General features: G+C 35.6%; 2 protein-coding genes across 9 annotated transcripts in view; one reads left to right on the forward strand and one right to left on the reverse strand.

The window, feature by feature from the left end:
• Positions 1 to 241: 241 nt before the first annotated feature.
• On the reverse strand, positions 242 to 20,987 carry ZNF146 (zinc finger protein 146). Of its 8 annotated transcripts, none has more exons than XM_036885838.2 (3): positions 20,802 to 20,987; positions 11,391 to 11,482; positions 242 to 3,265 (listed from the first exon to the last, which is right to left on the reverse strand). In XM_036885838.2, the coding sequence occupies exon 3, from the start codon at positions 2,486 to 2,488 to the stop codon at positions 1,607 to 1,609; it is 882 nt and encodes a 293-aa protein (XP_036741733.1). In that variant the 5' UTR covers positions 2,489 to 3,265; positions 11,391 to 11,482; positions 20,802 to 20,987; the 3' UTR covers positions 242 to 1,606. The 8 variants fall into 8 exon arrangements, with proteins under 8 accessions (XP_036741733.1, XP_057349483.1, XP_036741732.1 ...); XM_057493500.1 differs by having other exon boundaries at positions 11,391 to 11,620; positions 20,802 to 20,941; XM_036885837.2 differs by lacking the exon at positions 20,802 to 20,987 and adding an exon at positions 20,627 to 20,773.
• The window catches only part of ZNF565 (zinc finger protein 565), a 33,607-nt gene continuing 33,406 nt past the window's right edge, over positions 20,795 to 20,995 (forward strand). The window contains exon 1 of the mRNA XM_036885797.2: positions 20,795 to 20,937. The gene's annotated coding sequence lies outside the window, so the exon portion shown is untranslated. The remainder of the gene's footprint in view (positions 20,938 to 20,995) is intronic.

Raw genomic sequence — 20,995 nt, forward strand, 5'->3', positions numbered from 1 at the left:
ATATTTTAAAAGTGAAATGATCAAAACCTTAATTTTAATGCACATGCAGACCATGGAAATTTACAGGACAGGAAAACTGACATTCCAGTATCAGTTTATCTGAAAAAGACCAATAATTATATGAAGTTTGTGCATAAATCCTTAAAGTTCTTAAAAATTTCTGAACTTGAATGATTATGTTGCAAAATAATGTTAGAAACACGCAGACCGTACAGTGTACACAATAACATGGAAAAACAGATTTGGGTTATTCTGCCATTTTTAATTTTAGTAAAATAGATAATTTCAAATTACACAGAGCAAATCCATCCACTCATCATTGATAAAATTTTAGAAATATTTTCTATAAAAAGCTTAGTATTTAATTGGGAATGAATCCATTAGAACATGTTTTCTACAGGTACAGTGTTCCCATCCTCATCCCCATTCTTAGTAATGAGAAAAAATTTAAAATACAGAAAAGTACAAAAAATAAGACAAGATATCCATATACCACAATTGAAAGTTATCCAGTATTTTGTTATATTTACCTTCAGTCTTAGTTTTTAAGAGAAATGGATGTTTATATATAAAACGTAAGTCCCCCTTAATCCCTACCCTATGCCTCCCACTCATCCCCTTCCCTTCTCCAGTCGTCACAGGCAACCACTGTCAAGAGTTTTATCTGTATCCTTCCAATCCATCTCAAAAACATTTTAAAAACATAACATACATATATATCTATTATTAATATATAGTACTGAATTATGAGGAAAGATTTAATTCAAATTTACAAAAATGTCATATGTGTCATTCTGCAACTTCATTTCCCCCCTCAACATGATTTTGGAGATCTTTCTCTGTAATACATGTAGATCTCATGTTACCTTTTACAGATACACAGATTCATTCCATCATAAGCATTTACCGTTTTGTTCCTGGTGGGCATTTGTTTCTGATTTATGATTACTACAAATCATGCCACAGTAAATAGCCTGGTACTTATTTTCTAAGCATACAAACAGTGTAGAACCGCTAGGTAAATTGTTATAAGAAATGTTTTCCTACTCCCAAGATCATAACCATTTTTGTATACAGCTTTTTCATATTCGCTTTTTAATCCTCCAGGATCTTACCTTTGTATATAGTTCATCGTCCATTTTTTTTCCTTGGAGGATAAGTTGCCTCCAAATCATTTTTTAAATAGTTCCATTATCTTCTCACCTCCTGATTCCTTATCTACTGTATTCTAAATTCTAATAAATGCATAGATATTTCCAGAATCTCTTCTATTCTGTTAACTCAATAAATCTCTTCCTTCCCAGTACTTGCAACTTTTTAAAATCACATTGGTAAAGATCTCCACATCTATGTAGATAGCAATGATTATAAGGATGTCTTCCATTCTCAATTTTAGTGGAAACATACCCACAGTTCCAGCACTACCTGTGCTTTTTTGTTGTTGGGCACAGGGTTTTTATCATACAAATGTCTTTCTCTAAAGTATAAATCCTCTGATGTCCCATTAGTTTTTAGCTTGTTTCACTCGTGATGCTTTCCTTCGAAATGGCTATTTCTGAAGTGCAAATCCCCTTGCTTTCCAACTTTCAAGATATTCACAAGGTTTTTAATGAGTATGAATTTTCTGGTGTCTAATGTGGTGTGACTTCTGGCTGAAAGCTTTCCCACATTCACTACACTTATAAGGCTTCTTACCTGTATGTATTCTCAAATGGAGAGCAAGGGTTGAGAACTGAGAGAAAGCTTTCCCACATTCATTACAACCATAGGGCTTCTCGCCTGTATGGCTTCTTACATGCACAGTAAGAGATGAACTTTGAGAGAAGGCTTTTCCACATACATTGCATTCATAGGGTTTATCACCTGAATGAATTCTCACATGTACAATAAGCGATGTTCGTTGAGAGAAGGCTTTGCCACATTCATTACATTCATAGGGTTTCTCTCCAGTGTGAATATTTTGATGTTTTATAAGGTACTTCTTCTGGCCAAAAGCTGTACCACATTCACTACATTTAAAAGGTTTCTCTCCAATATGAATTTTCTCATGCTCAGTAAGGTTTGATTTGCCACTGAAGGTTTTTCCACACTCTTTACATACAAAGGGCTTCTCTCCTGTGTGAGTTCTCTGATGTCTGATGAGGTTGGACTTCTGAATGAATGCTTTCCCACAATCCTTACACTCAAAAGGTTTCTCTCCAGTGTGAATTTTCTGATGGGTAAGGAGGTTTTCCTTCTGGCTGAAGGATTTTCCACATTCATTACATTCAAAAAGCTTCTCTCCTGTATGGGTATTCTGATGTTTAATGACATACTGCTTTTGGCTGAATGCTTTTCCACATTCATTACATTCAAAAGGTTTCTCTCTGTTATGAAAATGCTCATGCTCAGTGAGATTTGATTTGTGGCTGAAGACTTTCCCACATACCTTACAAGCAAAGGAGTTTTTTTCCCCACTACAAATTCTCTGATGACTGAGGTGTGACATCTGAATGGAAGTTTTCCCACATTCACAAGGTTTCTCTCCAGTATGAATTTTTTGAATGAAGATTTACTTTTGGCTGAAGGTATTTCCACATTTCTTACATTTATAGGACTTCTCTGTGTATGGCCTTTCAAATGTGGTGAGAGGAACAAGGTTCAAGAGAAAACTTTTATCATACGCCACACAAAGCTTTCTCTATGAGTATGAATTTTCTAATATTCAATGAAGTTTTGTTACATTCACTGATTTGTCTCTAATTTTCTTCTGCTCAATGAGATTTTTTCACCTACCTTAAGGCTTTTCAATATTCCTTAGAAGCACAGGGTTTCTCTTCAGCCTGATCTCTACATACAATGAGGTGTGACATGTGAGTAAAAATTTTCCCACATTCAGTAAATTCACAAGGTTTCTCTCCGGTGTGAATGCTCAGATATCAGATGGGGTTCAATTTTTTTTAATTGAAGGCATTTCCACGCAGATTTAAAATTAAAGGAGATTACCATAGAGTAAGCTGTAGCAGGACTTACAAACTAATTAAAGTGATGATTCTTTCCTACACAACTTCCTTTATGATTAAGTCTAAATTATGTTTCAAACTCTAGGTATATTGAAAAGGTGTTGCCTTAAAATATATAATGTCTGACATCAGAGGAAGTATTTTTTCCAATTTTCTTATATTCACTGCTTTTTTTCTCAGTCTGTACTTTACTGGAGATGGATGCAACTTGCCTCCCAAGTCTTGCTTCCTCTTTATCTGCTCATCTTCTTCTCAGGCTTCTTCTAAAATGGAGTACAAAGAACCATCATTCAAAAGAATTAATGTATAAATTAGCACGTAGAACTGTGGCTGGCAAATGTTAAGTCTCGATAAATGTTAGCTTTATGTTATTCATGTCTTTTACTAATAGTAAAAGTACAGATTGTGCTTTTGGGATTAACTCTGGTAGCCCAACTCACACTATTAAAGAATCCTCATGACCAATAACTCCCAACTAAATTTTGAGAAGGAAACTCTAGAAAATTAACATTCATGGGTACACAAAGTTTAGATTACTCTTGAAAAATAACTTCTCATTTCATAATTCAGCAAATTCTAACAAACACTGAGCAATTAGCTAATAGAATAAAAAGATAACAACATAAAATTGAGAATGTTTACCTGGGATGCCTAAGAAAAGGAAAGGAATAACCAAAAATTGCTTCATCCCAGAGCCCCATTAAAATGACAATAGAAGGTAAAATGTACAAGCTCACAAATAAAAAGGATAAGGGACATCAATACACATGGGAGTTAAATTTTTCAGTAATGTAAAGCACATGAAGATTTTCTACAGAGAGCAGAGCTGAAGTTCAGATGTGTAACAGTACTACAGAAGAGGATGCCAATGTCAAGCAAGCTGATTTGTGCAACAAAATGTCAGAAAGACTCAGGAAATGGAGGGAATTAAGCACCTCAAAAAGAGTGAAAGATGGTGGCTGAAAAAAGACTGTACAAGATGCAATCAGACCTCTACCCTCCCAGTCAGGAGGAGAAAAGACTACTCCTTTGTATGAAATGGAGATTATTCTTTGCAGAAATTTAATCAGAGAAACTCCAGATTCAAGGACAGCCAGCAAATGAGTGACAGAGGGAGACTGCTATACTGAAATCAATGGGATTAAGTCTATACATAATATAGTGAGACTTCTAGCATATTCTGCAGCTGAGGCCAAAAGTTGGCAACCAGTGTATATATTTGTGAGCAGGCTCTGAAAGGATAAGGCAGTAATATAACCCTTTTGCAGGGAGGAGACCCTGGGTCCATGAGGCATTTTACTTTGATCCATTGAAGCCTACCAGATAACTATAAGTATCTAGAAACAAAAGAGCTATCAATCACTTTTTACTAAATCATCCTTAAATATGACTATATAGCCAATATTCCATACACATCTGAAAAACTCCACTAACAAGAAAGATCAACATCAAGAGAAAAAAGAAAGCCTGAGGAAATAAAGGTAATACACAGCAAACAGAACCCTAAAACTCATCATAGTTATGAGAAGATACTTATTTTATCAGTGAAAAATAACAGTTTTGAAGGCAGGAAACAAAAAGTTCCCTTAGGAATTGAGACTGGGTTGGGACAGGGAAGGTAGACTGGATTATCATTCACCAATAACAGAGTCTTCTTACTGCAGAAGCAGTTACACTGCTTCACCCTAACAAACTCAGGCATGGCTGTTTGGCCAATAAAATATTAGTACAAACAACAAGTATAATTTCCTGGTAGACACTTTAATAGAGCAAATTAAATGGAAGTTCCTCAAAAAATTAAAAACAGAACTACCATATAAAGCCAGCAATTCCACTTCTGGGTTATTTATCTGAAGAAAACAAAAACAGTAACTCAAAAAGATCTATGCACCCATGTTCACTGCAGCGTTATTTACAAGAGCCAAGGTATATTAACAACCTAAGTGTCCACAGATGGATGAATAAAGAAAATATGGTATACATACAATGTATTATTATTCAGCCATAAAAAAGAATAAAATCTTGACATCTGTAACAACATGGATAGACCTTGAGGGCATTATTCTAAGTGAAACAAGTCAGACAGAGAACAGATACTTGTATGACCTCACTTTTATGTGGAATGTTAAACACACACACACATGTGCTCATAATACAGAGAATAGATTGGTGGCTGCCAGAGGCAGGTGGTGGGGGGAGTGGGCAAAATGGTTAAAGGGGATCAAAAGGTATGAGTTTCCAGTTATAGAGTAAGTCATGAGGATGTAACGTACAGCATAGCAACTATAGTGAATAATGCTGTGTTACATATTTGAAAGTTGCTAAGAGGTAGTTCTTGAAACTTCTCATCACAAGAAAAATAAATTCTGTAATTACTTATGTTGATGTTAACTAGACTTACTGTAGTGGTTATTTCACAATATGTAAAATACGAACTCATTACCTTGTACAACTGAAACTAATATAATGTTGTACTTCAATTATACCTAAAAAAAACCAAAAAGGGACAAAATCAAAGGATAAACCTAGTTAATATGATAACTGAGTAAAACAAATTCTAGAAAGGAAAGGAGAAAATAATTAAGAAAATATTCAAACAACAAAGAAACTTCCTAAGTCATGAATCTCTACACTTAGGTGACCCACTTGGTACCCTACACAAAAAATAACAGAAGACACATACCTACACACATTACTGTTGACATTTCAAAAGAGTAAAGAGGCCATGTTTTCAGAAAAAAACATTTATCACTCAAAGGAAGAGAAGTAAGAATGGCATCAAATTTCTCAACAGGAATCTGCGAAGCTAGAAGACAAAATTCTGAGCGAAAAGTTCTAAGCTTAGCCTATCAATTTAATGGAACAGTCAAAGGCATTTTTCAGATAGGCAAATACTCAAAAATTGTATTTCAAATATACCTTTCCTCTCAGGATGCTATTAGATGATGTGTCCACCAAAATTAGTAGACAGAGAAGACTATAGATACAGCACCCAAAAAAGAGATGTAACATAGAGAAAACAATGAAGAAAATTTCTTTAATAATGGTGATAAAAAAAACTACAAAAGCTGACTATCAGATGAAAGTACAGCCAGTCTAGACTGGAGCAGGATAAAAATTCTGAGTAGTATTTCCACAGGGAAAACCAGAAATTTCCCAATACATTTGACCACATGGAAACTAGTATTGAGAGGGCTTTTAACTATTCTGAGGACAGAACAGGGGAGTCTGTGGTAAATACAGAAAACTAAACAAGTATCAACTCCACAAAAAGGAAAAAAATATACATAAGAATAAAATTTTATACATCTCACATATAGTTCTGTTGTACACCAAAAAATGATAGTTGTCTCAAAGAAAAGCACTTGGTCAAATCATTTAAGTTGTGAGCTAAACTGCCACTTTTTTCTTGGAGCACCATTTTTATTTTATTTCATGGGGCACTTTTTTCATGGAGCACTATTAATTTACTAAATTAATAAACAACTGCCTTACAACTGATTTTTCAGATGGGTACTATTTGGCAGGTGCTTTCTTCAGACAGAAAGGAGACAGTTATTTCAAGAACAACCATTGATAAGAATGATAAAATTTGAGTTTTTAAGCAAAAATTGGAACAAAGCAAAAATTAGAATTTTGGAAAACCTGTATCCTTTGCCATGAGAGTTATAAGTTCCCAATACTTAAAGGACTTATCTAATGAGACTGGTGGTGGTGATATGCTGTTTTGATATCATATAACAAGATATGTCAACATTTCAAAGATCTGCATAACTCAATCAACCAATGCAGTATGGTATGAAATCATGTATGGGTAAAAGATCCATTCAGTTTCAGACAGACAAGTGGGTTTTATGTAAGAAAACAAAAAAATATACTGATACAAGTTTCAGATTCCACACACTGCAGCTAATCTTGAAAAAAATTACCATTTTTCAGGTGTTGATGTAGTACCAAAGAAATATATCCACAATTATCTGAAAAAGCTACAGAAATACTTCTCTCCTTTCTAACTACTTCTGTGTGAAGCCACATTTTTTCATTTATTTCAATCAGAAATGAGAATCCAGCTGTCTTAAAAATAAGTCAAATAGTAAAGATATTTACAAATATGAAAAACAATGGTCACTCTTCTCACTAAATTGTTTAATTTTGGAAGATTATTTTTATTAAGAAAAATATTTAAGTTTACATGTAATAGGATTATTTATTTTTAAATAAGTATTTCTTACAAGTTTTCCATTTTCCTTTTAAATAAGGTAAATATCACTAATATCCACATAAACCAGCTGTGGGGATCCTCGAGTTTGTTTGTTTGTACTTAATTGTGGTAAAATCCACAAAACTTAAAATTTACCATTAATCCTCTTTTAAAACCTTTTAAAACTGAGGTATCTTTGACATATAATATTAGCTTCAGGTATACATGATTTAATATTTGTATACACTGCAAATATACAAACACTGAAATGACCACTACAGTAAGTCTAGCTAACATTTGTCACCATATACAGTTACAGATTTTTTTTTTCTTGTTACAGGAACTTTTAAGATTCAAGTGGTCCTCAAGTGTTAAGAATATAACGGCTAATTGGTACTGGGTTTCCTTTGTGGTGATGAAAATATTCTGGAATTAGTGGTGATGGATGTACAACTTGTGAATATACTAAAAACCACTGAATTTGGATTTTTATCCAAACCCTAAAGTATGGATTTTATGTTATGTGCATTGTATTTTAATAAAGCTGTTATTAAAAAATAAATGTAGAAGTTCCCAGGACCAAAAGTCCTACTCAAAACATTTCTCATTATTCATTCGACAAATATTTTCCCTCTCCTTACTATATTTCTGACACAGTTCTAAGCTCTAGGGATAAGCAGTATTGAACAAAACTGACAAAATTCTCTGCCCTCAAGTTTACATTCCAGAGGACACAGACTATTAAATAAACAAAGGAGATGGTTTGTTAAAAAGTTCTATGCACTCTGGAAAAAAAATTAGGGAAAGGGTAAAGTTTTAATTTTTAGATAGGGTGGCTTCTGAGAGTCAAGATATGAAGCAAGTAAGAGTGATCCCTACCAATATCTAGAGCAAGAGCATTCATTCTAAGCAGAATTTAAACAAGTGCACAAGGCCCTGAGGAAGAAACATGCCAAACATGTTAAATATGCAACCAGAGTCACAATTACGCATATTATGTTCCTCATGGCTTAGCCTGACCTCTCCTATTTTTTAACCATCTCAGAATCTACAGAACTTCCTGAAAGCAGCTCCAATAACATACATCTAAAAAGATTTCTTCATTCTTATCTCTTATTTAAGTACCTTTCCCTGAACTTCTAATCACAGTCAGATTCACTTTCCCTAATATATGTTTCATATGAAATACTTTTAAACACAAATTTGTATGTACCCAGACCTTAACATCCTAACTATAACCTGAGATGCTGGATAGCATTAATGGCTCTGCTCTTTCCTTTGAATGGCTGAACATAGATTTTTTTTTTTTTAACACTGAGGGCAATGTGAAGGTGGAAAAAAGGAGGGGAGGATCATTTAGACTTTAAAGATTTAAAAACACAAAACCCAATCTATAGTTTAAACCTTGACTGGATTCTGGCATTTTAAAGAAAGGAATAAAAGGTATTTTGGAGATAGCTGAGGAAATCTGAATACGGACTGAATACTACGTAACATTAGGGCATTATGGCTATTTGTCTAAGGTGTGATAATGGTATTTTAGTTAGGCAAGGAATGTCATTATTTTTAGAAAACATAGGAGTAAAGTGTTTTCAGCACATATAATGAGCATGCACAGGGATTTAGACACACATAAACAATAAACATGGCAAAACATCAATTATCAAATCTACATAGTAGGTATATAGGAGATCACTGTACTCTTCTTTAATTGTAATATGTCCTCTTTTTGGACAAGATGTTGAAGCATATCTTTTTAAAGGCTTGACTGACCATATTACAAGGACCATAAGAAAATAAATAATCCAAACATAATATTAAACTGGCTTGAAGTAACCTCTGGGCCTAAAATACTGTGCTGAAATCTCTGATTTGGACAGAATATTATGATTTCACTGTCTGACACAGTAAGGATGAAAAAGTCAGACAGCTATTGATAAACAGGTAAAATTACAGTGGGCAAGACAGAAAAGCTAGAGGTGCCAAAATAAAAATATTATAGAAAAAGTGGTTTCCAACTTCAGAATAGATGAGTCCTTTCTGGGAATTAATTTATAAAGGGATGGAGGAAAGGCAGAATGCGGTATTCTAGAAGTCACCTCCAGTCAGAGGACAAAGGGAAGGAGGGAAAAAAAAGCAGAGAATGAGAAAAAACTTAGAAAGGTAACATCTCAGATCATCAGAGCACCAATCAAACAAAAAGTGGGAGCGAATTCCTAGAGCACTGACTCAAACATAACATAAACAGATCCTTTCTTCTAAAATGGTAAAATAAAGATATCTCTGCCTACTTTTCATGTTGGTGAAGGAGAAAGAGGAATGGGAAAAAAAAGGAAAATGCATTGTTGGTAAGAGTAGGAAGTAGCTATAATTCTAATGTCTTATGAGAAAGGATGTGGGTGAGCAGCTGCCACTCATTTTCAAGAACAGCTGTCATGCACAATCTATTTAAAACCTAAGGCACAGCCTCCAGGGTCAAATCACCAAGTCTTTGTTTGTAACAACACAATCCAGAAACGTAGGCTGGATGCATATTTGGTAAAACCACTGGAATCCCTGAATGGTAGATAAAGTAGAACTGAGCAAGGAAATGCAGAGACACCATTTTTTAATAAAGCAGCTCCCGAGTATAAAAAGCAGAAGAGGTCACAACTTTCTAACTCCCTAAGTTCCTGACTTGTATATCCACTGCCTCTGTGAACATACACTTAGATGATCAGTAAATATGTCAAAATTAGTAAGTCCAAAGAAGACTCTTGATCAAGCTCCCAAAATTCCTGGTGTTTCTATCTCAGTAGATGTCTTTCTATCTTATTCACTTCTAGTTAAAACCTCAGAGTTATCAATGACTCCTTTTTCTCTCATAACTGATATATGATCTATTAGCCAATCCTGTCAGGAATTCCTTTAAAATATCTTAACAATCTATCTGCCACTAGCTCAACTACCATTTTCTTACCTAAATTACTACAAAAGCCTCTGACTAATCTCCTACCTGTGGACTCCTATACCTTATTTTCTATACAGCCACCAAAATGTTAACTCTGATCTTCTCACTCCTTAGACTAAAACCTCTTTATGGTCTCTCAAATCACTGAAAGTAATGGCCAAAATCTATGTTTGGCCCATCACCTAGCGAAACCTACTCTTATTCTCTTTTGCTCACTCTGTGCAGCCCACAGCCCTGATAACTGTTCTTGAACAGCAAGCCCCAGGGCTTTTAATACTCTCTGTCCCTTCTGGTTCCAATGCTCTCCCACCAAATACTGTATGCCCCACTCTCACACACTTCTTTTTTTCCAATGTGATCCTCTTAGTGAGTTCTTCCCCTGACCAACTTATTTAAATATAACCCCAACTGGCCCTCCTCTCTATGCCAGTTTTCCTGACTTTATTTTTCTCCATAGCACTCACCCCACCATCTAATAGAATATATATTTTTACTTATTTACTCATTGTCTGTCTTCCCCAATTAGAATACAGGCCTCAGAATGGAAGAATTTTTGAATGCTTTGATCACTGACATTTCCTCAGTACCTGAAATGGTGCCTAATACATATTCAATATATACTTATTCAATGTATGAAAATACTATGTTGGTAGAAATGTAAATTGATTTTTTCCTTTTGAACATTGTGCCCATTTCCATCAAATCTATAAATAAATATAACTTTTACTCAGCATGTTCACTGAAGAGTAAATTATTATGTAGTGGTATCCGCATCTTCCTGCAAAGCAATATAAACAAGTATGGATGTACTTGTATCTTTAATAACATAAGCCTGGGAACAACCTAAATTTAAATGTCAGACAATAGGTAAAGACTTAAGACCTATAAGAGACAATGCATGAGAAAAGCAATCTACACACATTAGAGGATGTGAGCGTGAAGTTATCAACAAAAGATAACAACCACACAGATGCAGTGTACAAGTGAAGACTGAAGTACAAAGTACTGACATCCAGAATAGAGATTAGAGGGGAACCTGGCCCTTCTATAATGTGATTAAAGAAACAGAGTACTAAAACATAAAAAATGATGACTCAAAATGTCATTCATTTATCGAAATAATTCATACCAAGTAATACTCCTAAACTAGTGCCTGTAAAAAACACCCTTAAAAGCATTTTAGAGACATCAAGGCTGACTTGAACAACTGTGACACGCCAGGTTGTCACTCACTCACCTGGACAAATTTCCTTTTCACTTCTTTCTCCACCATCCAGTTTGTCTTCTTATTCCAACAGAGGCTCACATACAGCTTGGTCAGTTTATAACCTGCTATTGGGGAAATGACAGCACTAGAATGTTAATGCTGGGGACAAAGTGTCATTCTGTAACTCAGGCTATGCCCTGGGGCTTCAGGCTTTCTGAAGGATGAAGGTGCAGTTTCCAGGGACACACAAGGAAGCGACCCTGTGAAGAAGAACAAAGTAATGACCTTTTGCCCGGGAGATTAAAGCACCCACAATTGCATGAGCAAAGGGACTAAGAATATTTGAATTCTGAATTTCAAAGCCATACCCTTATTACGCCATTTTGGTCTCCACACGACAAAAATGGGAGTGGGGGGAAGGAATTTACTTTCAGAATTTTAGTTACACAGGAAAACTGTTCATACCTTATATGACTAATTGCCATTGCCCTGTAGCATGACACCCCTGCATAGATTCCTGAGATTTTAACTATGCCCCTTATTCCCAGATGAAATATCTGTGACTACAGCAACATATGCCTATCAGAACTAAGCCACAAGGATACAATGCATAGGAAGTTGTTCTGACAGTATTCAGGAATAAAAATTCAAGAAGTTTTCCTGGAGTCCTAATACTTACTTTGGTTCTATTATACTCTGAATGAAAACTATGTATTAGAAACGTCCTGTAAACATATGTCCATCTATTCATTAAAAAAAATTTCAAGGACATTATTGGGACAACTGACAAAATTTGAATATGGACTTTGGATCAAATAATAGTACCGATGTTAAAATTTTTCTGACTTTGATTACTGTACTGTGGTTATAACAAAAAAAGTCTTTGTTCTTAGAAAATTCATACTGAAGTATTTACAGATAGATAAAAGGAGTATGTGTGCAACTTAGTCTCAAAAGGTTCAGAAAAAAAATCACACACATATCTGGAGAATGAGAAAAGGGAAAATAAAGCAAAAAAAAAAACCCCCACCAGAATGAAAATGATCGGTAAATTTAGGTAAAAGAATATAAGGAACTTGGGCGAATGTAGTAACCACATTGTTTTAAATGTGAAACCTTCATAAGAGTGTTTATCAATAATACCTTAATAAAAAAAATTGTAATAAAAAAAAGAATATAAGGAACTTCTGTGTATTATTCCAACTTCTCTATACAGCTGAAATCATAAAAAATGTAAAATCCTAAACATGTTACTACTGACACACATACAAAGTATATTGTGTGTACTGACAAAACTTAGTCACCAGTTTGCACTGGGATGTGGAAGACATGAAATGCCTAAAGAATAATTTAAACATGAGAGAAACATGAGGAGTGAGTTGGCTGGAGAAAACCTGCAGGAAAAAGGAGATCAAGTTTGATATTCCAGGGATTGAGAGTGTCAGGTTTCTGAGGAACATGGAGGCAGAATCTGTAGGCAACTACACATACACGTGAGGAATTCAGAACAGGCCTTGAATGGAAATAGGAATTTGTCAGTTGTCAGAATATTACTGCTGCCGAACACATAGGTGGAATATAAGTGTATGTAAGTCACAGTAACTATGACTGCTTATAGAGAATATACACAGTATGTGAAGATGGTCAAGGCGAGAATCCTAGGAATACCAACAGTCAAGGAGGCAGGAAAGGTTTCAAAGGAGCTCGGTGGCTTAGTTTTGACTCTTTCTAGTACTTCTGAAAACCATACAAAACATCAAGAATAATGGCAGAAGAGAAGGAACAACAGGCAGCCAATCCATACACTACATCTTTAGTGAAACTAATATAGAGAATATATGTTCACTCTAAATTACAGCTAAGTGTAGCCCAAACACCCCAAACAGCAGAAGTGGTGCAGGCACTGCAACAGTGTGGTAGGTATAACAGTTAAGACTAGATAATGGTGAGAAGTCTTTTGAGGTAATAGATCTCAGAACTAACATATTCATTCTCAGAGTGAGGGATTCACACTGAGAGAGAACTGTTAAAACTGAGTCTAATAAAAAAACAAACTGCATGTAACTCTACCAAATGCAGACCCAAACAGGGAGCCAAAACAAGAAGTCCCAACGAAGCCTAGGAATAACTGGGAATGCTGACGGGGTTTCCAAGGACTTAAAGAGTTCAGAAACCTGCAGTTAATATTTCTTTACAGCATGAGGAGGCCTCACCCTAGAGGGACTGATGAAAGACCTAGATTAAATAGAAAAGGACTGTAGGTGGAAGCAGAAAAGTAGGCTTAAAAAGTACTTGGGAGCCAACAGGGCACATGAAAAGATGCTCCACATCCCTAATCACCGGAGAAAGGTAAATTAAAACCACAATGAGACATCACCTCATACTAGTAAGGATCGCCAACATCCAAAACAGAAACAACAACATATGTTGGCGAGGATGTGGAGAAAGCGGCACCCTTCTACACTGCTGGTGGGAATATAAAATAGTTCTTATGGAAAGTAGGATGGAGGTTCCTCAAAAAACTAAACATAGAAATACGAATTGACCTAGGAATTCCACTCCTAGGAATTTACCCTAAGAATGCAGCAGCCCAGTTTCAAAAAGACATATGCACCCCTATTTTATCGCAGCACTATTTACAAGAAGCAAGAAATGGAAGCAACTTAAGTGTCCATCAGCAGATGAATGGATAAAGAAGATGTGGTACATATACACATGGAATATTATTCAGCCATAAGAAGAAAACAAATCCTACCATTTGCAACAACATGGATGGAGCTAGAGGGTATTATGCTCAGTGAAAAAAGCCAGGCAGAGAAAGACAAGTATCAAATGATTTCATTCACCTGTGGAGTATAAGAACAAAGAAAAAACTGAAGGAACAAAACAGCAACAGACTCATAGAACCCAAAAGGGTAACAGTTACCAAAGGGAAAGGGATGGGGGAGGATGGGTAGGAAGGGAGGGATAAGGGGGAAAAAGGGGCATTATGATTAGCATGTGTAATGTTGGGGGGGATGTGGAGAAAGGGGAACCCTCCTACACTGCTGGTGGGAATGTAAAATAGTTCTTATGGAAAGTAGTATGGAGGTTCCTCAACACAGGGAAGGTAGCATAACACAGAGAAGACAAGTAGTGATTCTATAGCATCTTACTAAGCTGATGACAGTGACTATAATGGGGTATGTGGTGGGGACTTGATAATAGGGGGAGTCTGGTAACCAATATGTCGTTCATGTAACTGTACATTAATGATAGCAAAATATAAATATAAATAAAAAGTACTTGGGAGTGAGGTATCCTCAGATTTAGCAATTTCTAGAAGCATGCATCATCCTGGAAGGCAAGTACTGTGCAGAATTATGGAAAACAGAAAGATGGAGATAAATGTCAGCCTCACCCAGGTTAGGATCATCAAGCCAGAGGTGGGGAAGTCCCTTGCTTTAAGTACTGGAAAAGGCACAAGAGCTTGGAAGCACAGAATGCTACTGTGCCTGCTTTTTCCTGGTACTTGTCTAGGAAAACCTCTCTCATACAAACATTAAGTAACATAAAGTAATATTTTTGTGTGTCCATACAAGGATACTATAAGAAAAATAGTGAAAACAACAGGTAATTTTCCAAAAGTTAAGTAAATTCACCTTGAAAATACTGCTAAAGCAGATAAAAAAACGAAACAATGTAACAAAATGAATTTTTAAAAAAAAGACACAAGAACTTCAAGAAGCAAAGCTATGAAAAAACACAAAAGTAAACAAAAGAACTGTGCAAAGAAACGGTCACTCAAAAAGAGGGAATGGAAAGAAAACAATAGGAATGGACATCTTACCAGACATCTTGTTTTTGTTCTGTTTTTTAAAAGACTGAAGTATCAGAATTTGCAGGGATTTTTGTTTTCCTTGATTAACATGATCTTCCTCAGCTGTTGCACCTGAGCAACAACAACAGTGAACTCAGCCTGAAACTTTGTACTCAAATCCCAAGAAACCTAGGTGCATGGGTAATCTATATGTAGGTAATCATTATCTTTATCTGACCACAAAAGCCAGCATTATATCTAATGCAAAGCATCAGAAGCATTTCTATTAAATTCCAAATAAAGATAAGGATATCCACTGACTCAATTATTAAATATAATTATAAGCAATAATTCAGTTAAGCAGGAAATAAAATTTATAGAAATTATATATATGATGACTCCATTTCTAATAGCAACAGAAAAGTAACATACCTAGAAATTAACTTAGTAAGAAGTATTAAAACTTTAATGAAGAAAATTTTAACACTCCAGAGGACCCTAAAGGAAACCGGAACACATTAAATCATAAAGATCCCTTTCTCCTAAATTATTTTGTAAATTTAATAAAATACTAATAAAAATAATTTTTTCCCCTAGAACTGGGCAAACTGACTCTAAAGTTTGTGTTGAAAATAAAAAGCAAGAACAGCTAGGAAACTGTGAAAAGGACAAACAGTAAGAGGAGACTAGCTATACCAGATACTAAACGTAATTATAAAGCCTCAATAATAAAAAGAGAAGTACTGGTACACAAATACAGACTGGAAGATGGATGAGACTATAAAGACCAAAGTAGACCAAATACATATGAGAATTGAGTTTACGATCCAAACGGAATCTTAAAATAGTAAAGCCAAAACCTTTTAATAAATGGTGCTGGAAGAAATGGGGTAGCCAATTGTAAAAAGATAAACCTGGATGCACACCTAATTATCACACACCAGAATAAACTCTAAATGGATTATAAATATGAAACCCTATAAAAAACATAACCTTGTAAGAATTTGAAAGTAGAGGTGAAACCTGGAGTGGTTAAGTCTGACTGTAACCACATATGAAGATTGCTAAACCTAGCTACATAAAAATAAAAACCTCCTGACTCTGCATCTTTTAAAAAAAGATGCCTGTAAAGAACATCAAAACACAATTTAAAACTTGAAAAAGAATCCCAACTCATTTCACATATGGCTAACAGCTAACCTTTCTAACCTAACATTAACAGCTCCAAAAAGAAAAAGGAAGCCATAGAAAAATGGGGAAAAGGATATGAACAGACAGTTCTCAGGTAAATAGATATGGCCATTAGACACATGGAAGATAGTCAACCACAATTCATAATAAGGTATGTAAATTAAACTTATAGTGAGATACCAATTTGCACTCATGCCTTTGGCAAAAAATCAAATATTCAACACTGAACTCTGATGGCAAGGTTCTAAGAGAAAAGGTGCTCTTGTACATTGCTAGTAAGTACCTAGCTATATGGGCAATTGCGTTTGTAGCAATTCACTTTAGAGATACTCCTGCTTAAGTACAAAATGACAGATAAAAACAATTATTACTGTAGTCAGTAATAACAAAAGATTGGAAACAAGCCAAGTATCAAACAACAAAATGTATAACTGACTGAACTATGGTACATGCATACAATGGCATCTTATTTACACTGTTAAAAAGGAAAAAAAAACATAATAATTAAGAAAGGAGATCTCCAGGACATACTCTTAAGTGAAGGAAGTGAGAAACAGATGTATATAGTACACTACCTTTTATGTAAAGAGGGTGGGGGATAGGAGAGAATAAATATAGTGACCCATAATATACTTAACTGGGACAAGAAGACTGCAAGGGGTAGGGGGGAGCAGAGACAAGGTATCTCTGAGATACATTTTTTTGTTAAATCATAAAAATGCATTACTTTTAAAATAATCACTCAATTTTTTTTTAAAGTCCCTGAACTTGAAAACAAATTGAAACATACATACCCAAGTGTACATTAACTTGATAATGTTTTCCTCAAAGAAAGGATTTCAAATGACTTTAGAACGGACAACCCTGACTACACATCTTCAGTGGGATGCATTCTAGGGACAAAAACAGCTACAAAGAAATTTTTCAGTATGTCTCTCCTGATGTTACGCAATTTGACAATCACCTCCGATGCGTTCTGACCAAAATTAAGTCAAAATTGGGATTTTGCAAAAATGTCTTCAAGAGGTTCTCAATTAGATCCATGAAAAAGTAACATGATACAGTGTGTTTATGGTTACTACAAGTATCAGTATTGTTATTTTGAAAACATTTTCTTAATACTGCAATATAAAACAAAGAAAATAAGTATTTCCGTTAAACATGTTTCAAAATTTTTACTGTCAAATACAATTAGGAGCTAATTATTAGGTAAACATACTGTTATCATTTAAACTGAATTAGAAACACTAACATGAAGGTATGTTTTTAAAAAATAGATTTTCTAGCTTGGTCACTAAAATGGCCTTGAAACAGTGTTACCTCTTGAGCAAGGAGAACATCCAGCACCCAGAACTTGGTCTCTAATACCATTCTCCAATAAAGGAACCAGAGCTCCTTGGAGAAATGGCCAATTCTAAGTCTGGAAGGGAAGGTAAAAGGCCGGCCTGGAGTGCAAGAAAGCTTTCAAAGTTAAATGGTAGCAAGTTAAACTGAGACAGAGGAGTCAGCTTTAAGGAGAGTTCACTAGCTACAACTGTTCGAATATAGAATAGATAATACAACTACAGTAGTTGCAGTTATTAGAACACAACTTTAAAATGATGCTTCGAGAAGCAAAAACCAGGAAAATTTAAGGTAGCAATCAAATAAATGTAAAAGGAATGAAAAACTAGAAAATCACTTTGCAATCCCTGAAGAAATTACTGATTCACCAAAGATTATTTATTTAGGTTAAAACTATCCATTAAATAATTGATGGGGAGACATTTGTATGTACCAAAATAAAACCATTACTACAGTTTATAAATAAAACCAGATTACTGTTAGGTCATAAAGGGGAAAAAACCAATCACTAATGATGGATCAGTCATTATAGTATGTCTCTCTTCATGTTGTACAATTTGAAGATATCTCTGATGCATTCTAGCCAAAAATAAGTCATAACTGGAATTTTCTAAAAATATCATCAGAGTTTCTGAATTAAAACCATGATAAAGTAACCATCATACAAATCAAATCTCATGAAGAAGGTAATGACAAGTTTCTAAAGATGAATGTGACTTGAACACAGAAATCTAACTTCCTCATGCGTTATAAAAATGTTAAAAAAAAGTTTATAAACATGAAAGAGCATCTACATATCTGCATTGTTCAAAAATTTCTACCACAACAGTACAAATGGCTGTACTATTTTCTGAGAAGGTATTATTTTATAGATAGTAATAATGCTATTATTTAATATTTACCTGGTACTTACTACATACCAGGCACTATTCTTTAGAATTTAAAATTCATTGATCTGCACAACCACCCTGTGGATTAGATACTGTTATTTTCTCTACATTACTAGAGGAGAAATAAGGTACAAGTTGAAGTACCTGCCTAAGGTCCCTGAGGCTGAAACTGGCAAGAGTTAACAGAGGCAGCCTGGTTCCATGGCCTATGACCTTTTAAAAAAAAAAAAAAAAAAAAAACCCTGAACTTATATAGTTATAAAACAAAAAGATATTTGCCTTACCACATCTATTCTAGTACCACTACCCCCTACAAAGACAACCACTTTTTTTAGCTTCTTGTGTATCTTTTTTCATTTTTAAAATAGAAAATAAGTATTTTTCCCCTTTCTTACTCCAAATCAAGCATACCATGCATGGTATACCTTGCTTTTTTCACTTAACAATACATTTTTGGAGGTTTTTCAGCGTCAGTATATAGAAAGCTTCCTCCTCATTCTTTTGTACAGCGGCGTATTACTCTGCCGTGTTGATACACCATCATTTTATCGAACCTATCTCCTACTAATAGGCACCAACTGTTCCTATGAGCAACCCTGTACATCATACAATTTCAAGCAAAATACAGGTGCATTTGTAGGATTAATTTCCAGATGTGAAATAGCTGGGTCAAAAAGAAATTACACCTGTAGTTACATATTGCCCAACTTTTCTTCATAGGCCTATTTTGTGTTGGCAGTAACACTATTTTAATTTCTAAGAACTTATTTTTAAAAATTTTATCATTGAGCTCCTACCTCCCCACACTCCAAATGCTTTTCTTTTTCAGCTTTACTGGTTATTCTAGTTTGTCTATTTGTCCATATATAGTGCAAAATGAGCTTATCTAATTCCAAAAGAAAAAAACTGTACTTTTTATTGGACCACAATTAATCAATTTGATTAAGTTTGCACACACTTCTGTCTTCCTACTGAAAAACCTGGCTTATCTATTTGTTCACATTGTGACCTTTAGCACTTTTTAAAAGTTCTTTTCTAAGTTTTCCAAATTTCTTAAGTTTATTCCTCAATATTTTTTTATTGCTATTTTAAGTAGTGGTTTTATATTATGTCTTCTCCCTGGTTGTTTATGTATTTGAAGGCTATTGATTTGTAGATATTAACTTGTTACCCCATTATTTAACTCACTTATTTAAAACGATGGGAAGAATGACTGGATGGATTCCTTAAAAAAAGGGATTTTTGCAGACAGAAGCCATTTTTTTCATTATTGCACAAAATACATACAAGCTGGGTTTCGTTTAAGATTAGGATACCTGGAATGTAGTCCAAACTCATGGGTAAGCATTCCAGCAACGAAATTTTCTTCAAAGAACGATAAGAACTGTGCCTACCGTAGAACCCCAAACCCTTGACTCCCTAATCGTGGGCTTTCTGCGCTATACGACACTGCTTTTCAAAGTATAACGCTTATCTTTAGCCGAGGCCTTAATAGCAGCCCTTTTAAAACACCTCCAAAGATTTGAGATCGTCTGAAGCAGGCTCCCCCTAACAAAAAGCTCCTTTGAAATACTCATGCTAAAAAAAGGAAGAAAAAGCGGTGATTTGCATTCTGCTCCAATTAAGAATGTGTTTTTATATAAAAAGCCAGTTTTAAATTATTTACCACTTAGCTTTTTTCCCCCTTCAAATCTTCAAGTTAAACGGACAATTCAGGAAGATGGCACTGTCATTATCAGCACTTTCGACAAGGGAAGTGCGGCTCAGATATCATCTCAGTGCTGGTCTCCTACATCTCCCGCACAGACGCAGCCTTACACAATTCGGCACCCACACAGTTTCTCACTCGATAATCCCGAACATCCGGTCAAACTTCTCGGGTCACACAAGCTCGAACCCTCCTTAGAGGCTCCCACCCCCACTCTACATGTAGGCCAGACGGTCTTAAACCCACTTTCCGCCCCCGCGCCGCACCCCAATAGGCCCGAAATCCTCCCCTTCAACCTCCCCGACCCCACCGGCCCAAGACGCCCACATCCCACCTCCTACTTTCGCGCCACGTGGACCCAGGGGCCGGATCGACCCGCGGACAAAGACCAAAATGTCCACTCGGTGCGCTGCGCCTGCGCACTCAGAGAGTGAGTGAGCACTCCCATAAGTCTTCGCGACGCGGCCCGCACGGTCACTGCGACCAGGCCCAGAGTGGTATCTGATTACCTTCTGTCTGCAGCAACGCCACTTTTCCGGCCTTGGACTACACTTTCCTTAAGGCTTTGCTGGTCGATACAGTCTCTGTCTCTGTTTCTCCCGCACGAACTTGGCTGCCTCTTCTTGTGATTATGGGGCTCTCGGGGTGAGTAGTCCTGCCTTGGGGGAAGATCAGCTCAAGCCTAGTGGGAGGTTTGGAGCGT

The sequence above is a fragment of the Manis pentadactyla genome, chromosome 15 (assembly GCF_030020395.1).
Source record: "Manis pentadactyla isolate mManPen7 chromosome 15, mManPen7.hap1, whole genome shotgun sequence".
Lineage (NCBI taxonomy): Eukaryota > Metazoa > Chordata > Mammalia > Pholidota > Manidae > Manis > Manis pentadactyla.

Coding starts and splice junctions, on each gene's coding strand:
- ZNF146 (XM_036885838.2), bottom strand. CDS start 2,488: ATGTCACACCTCAGTCATCAGAGAATTTGTAGTGGGGAAAAAAACTCC.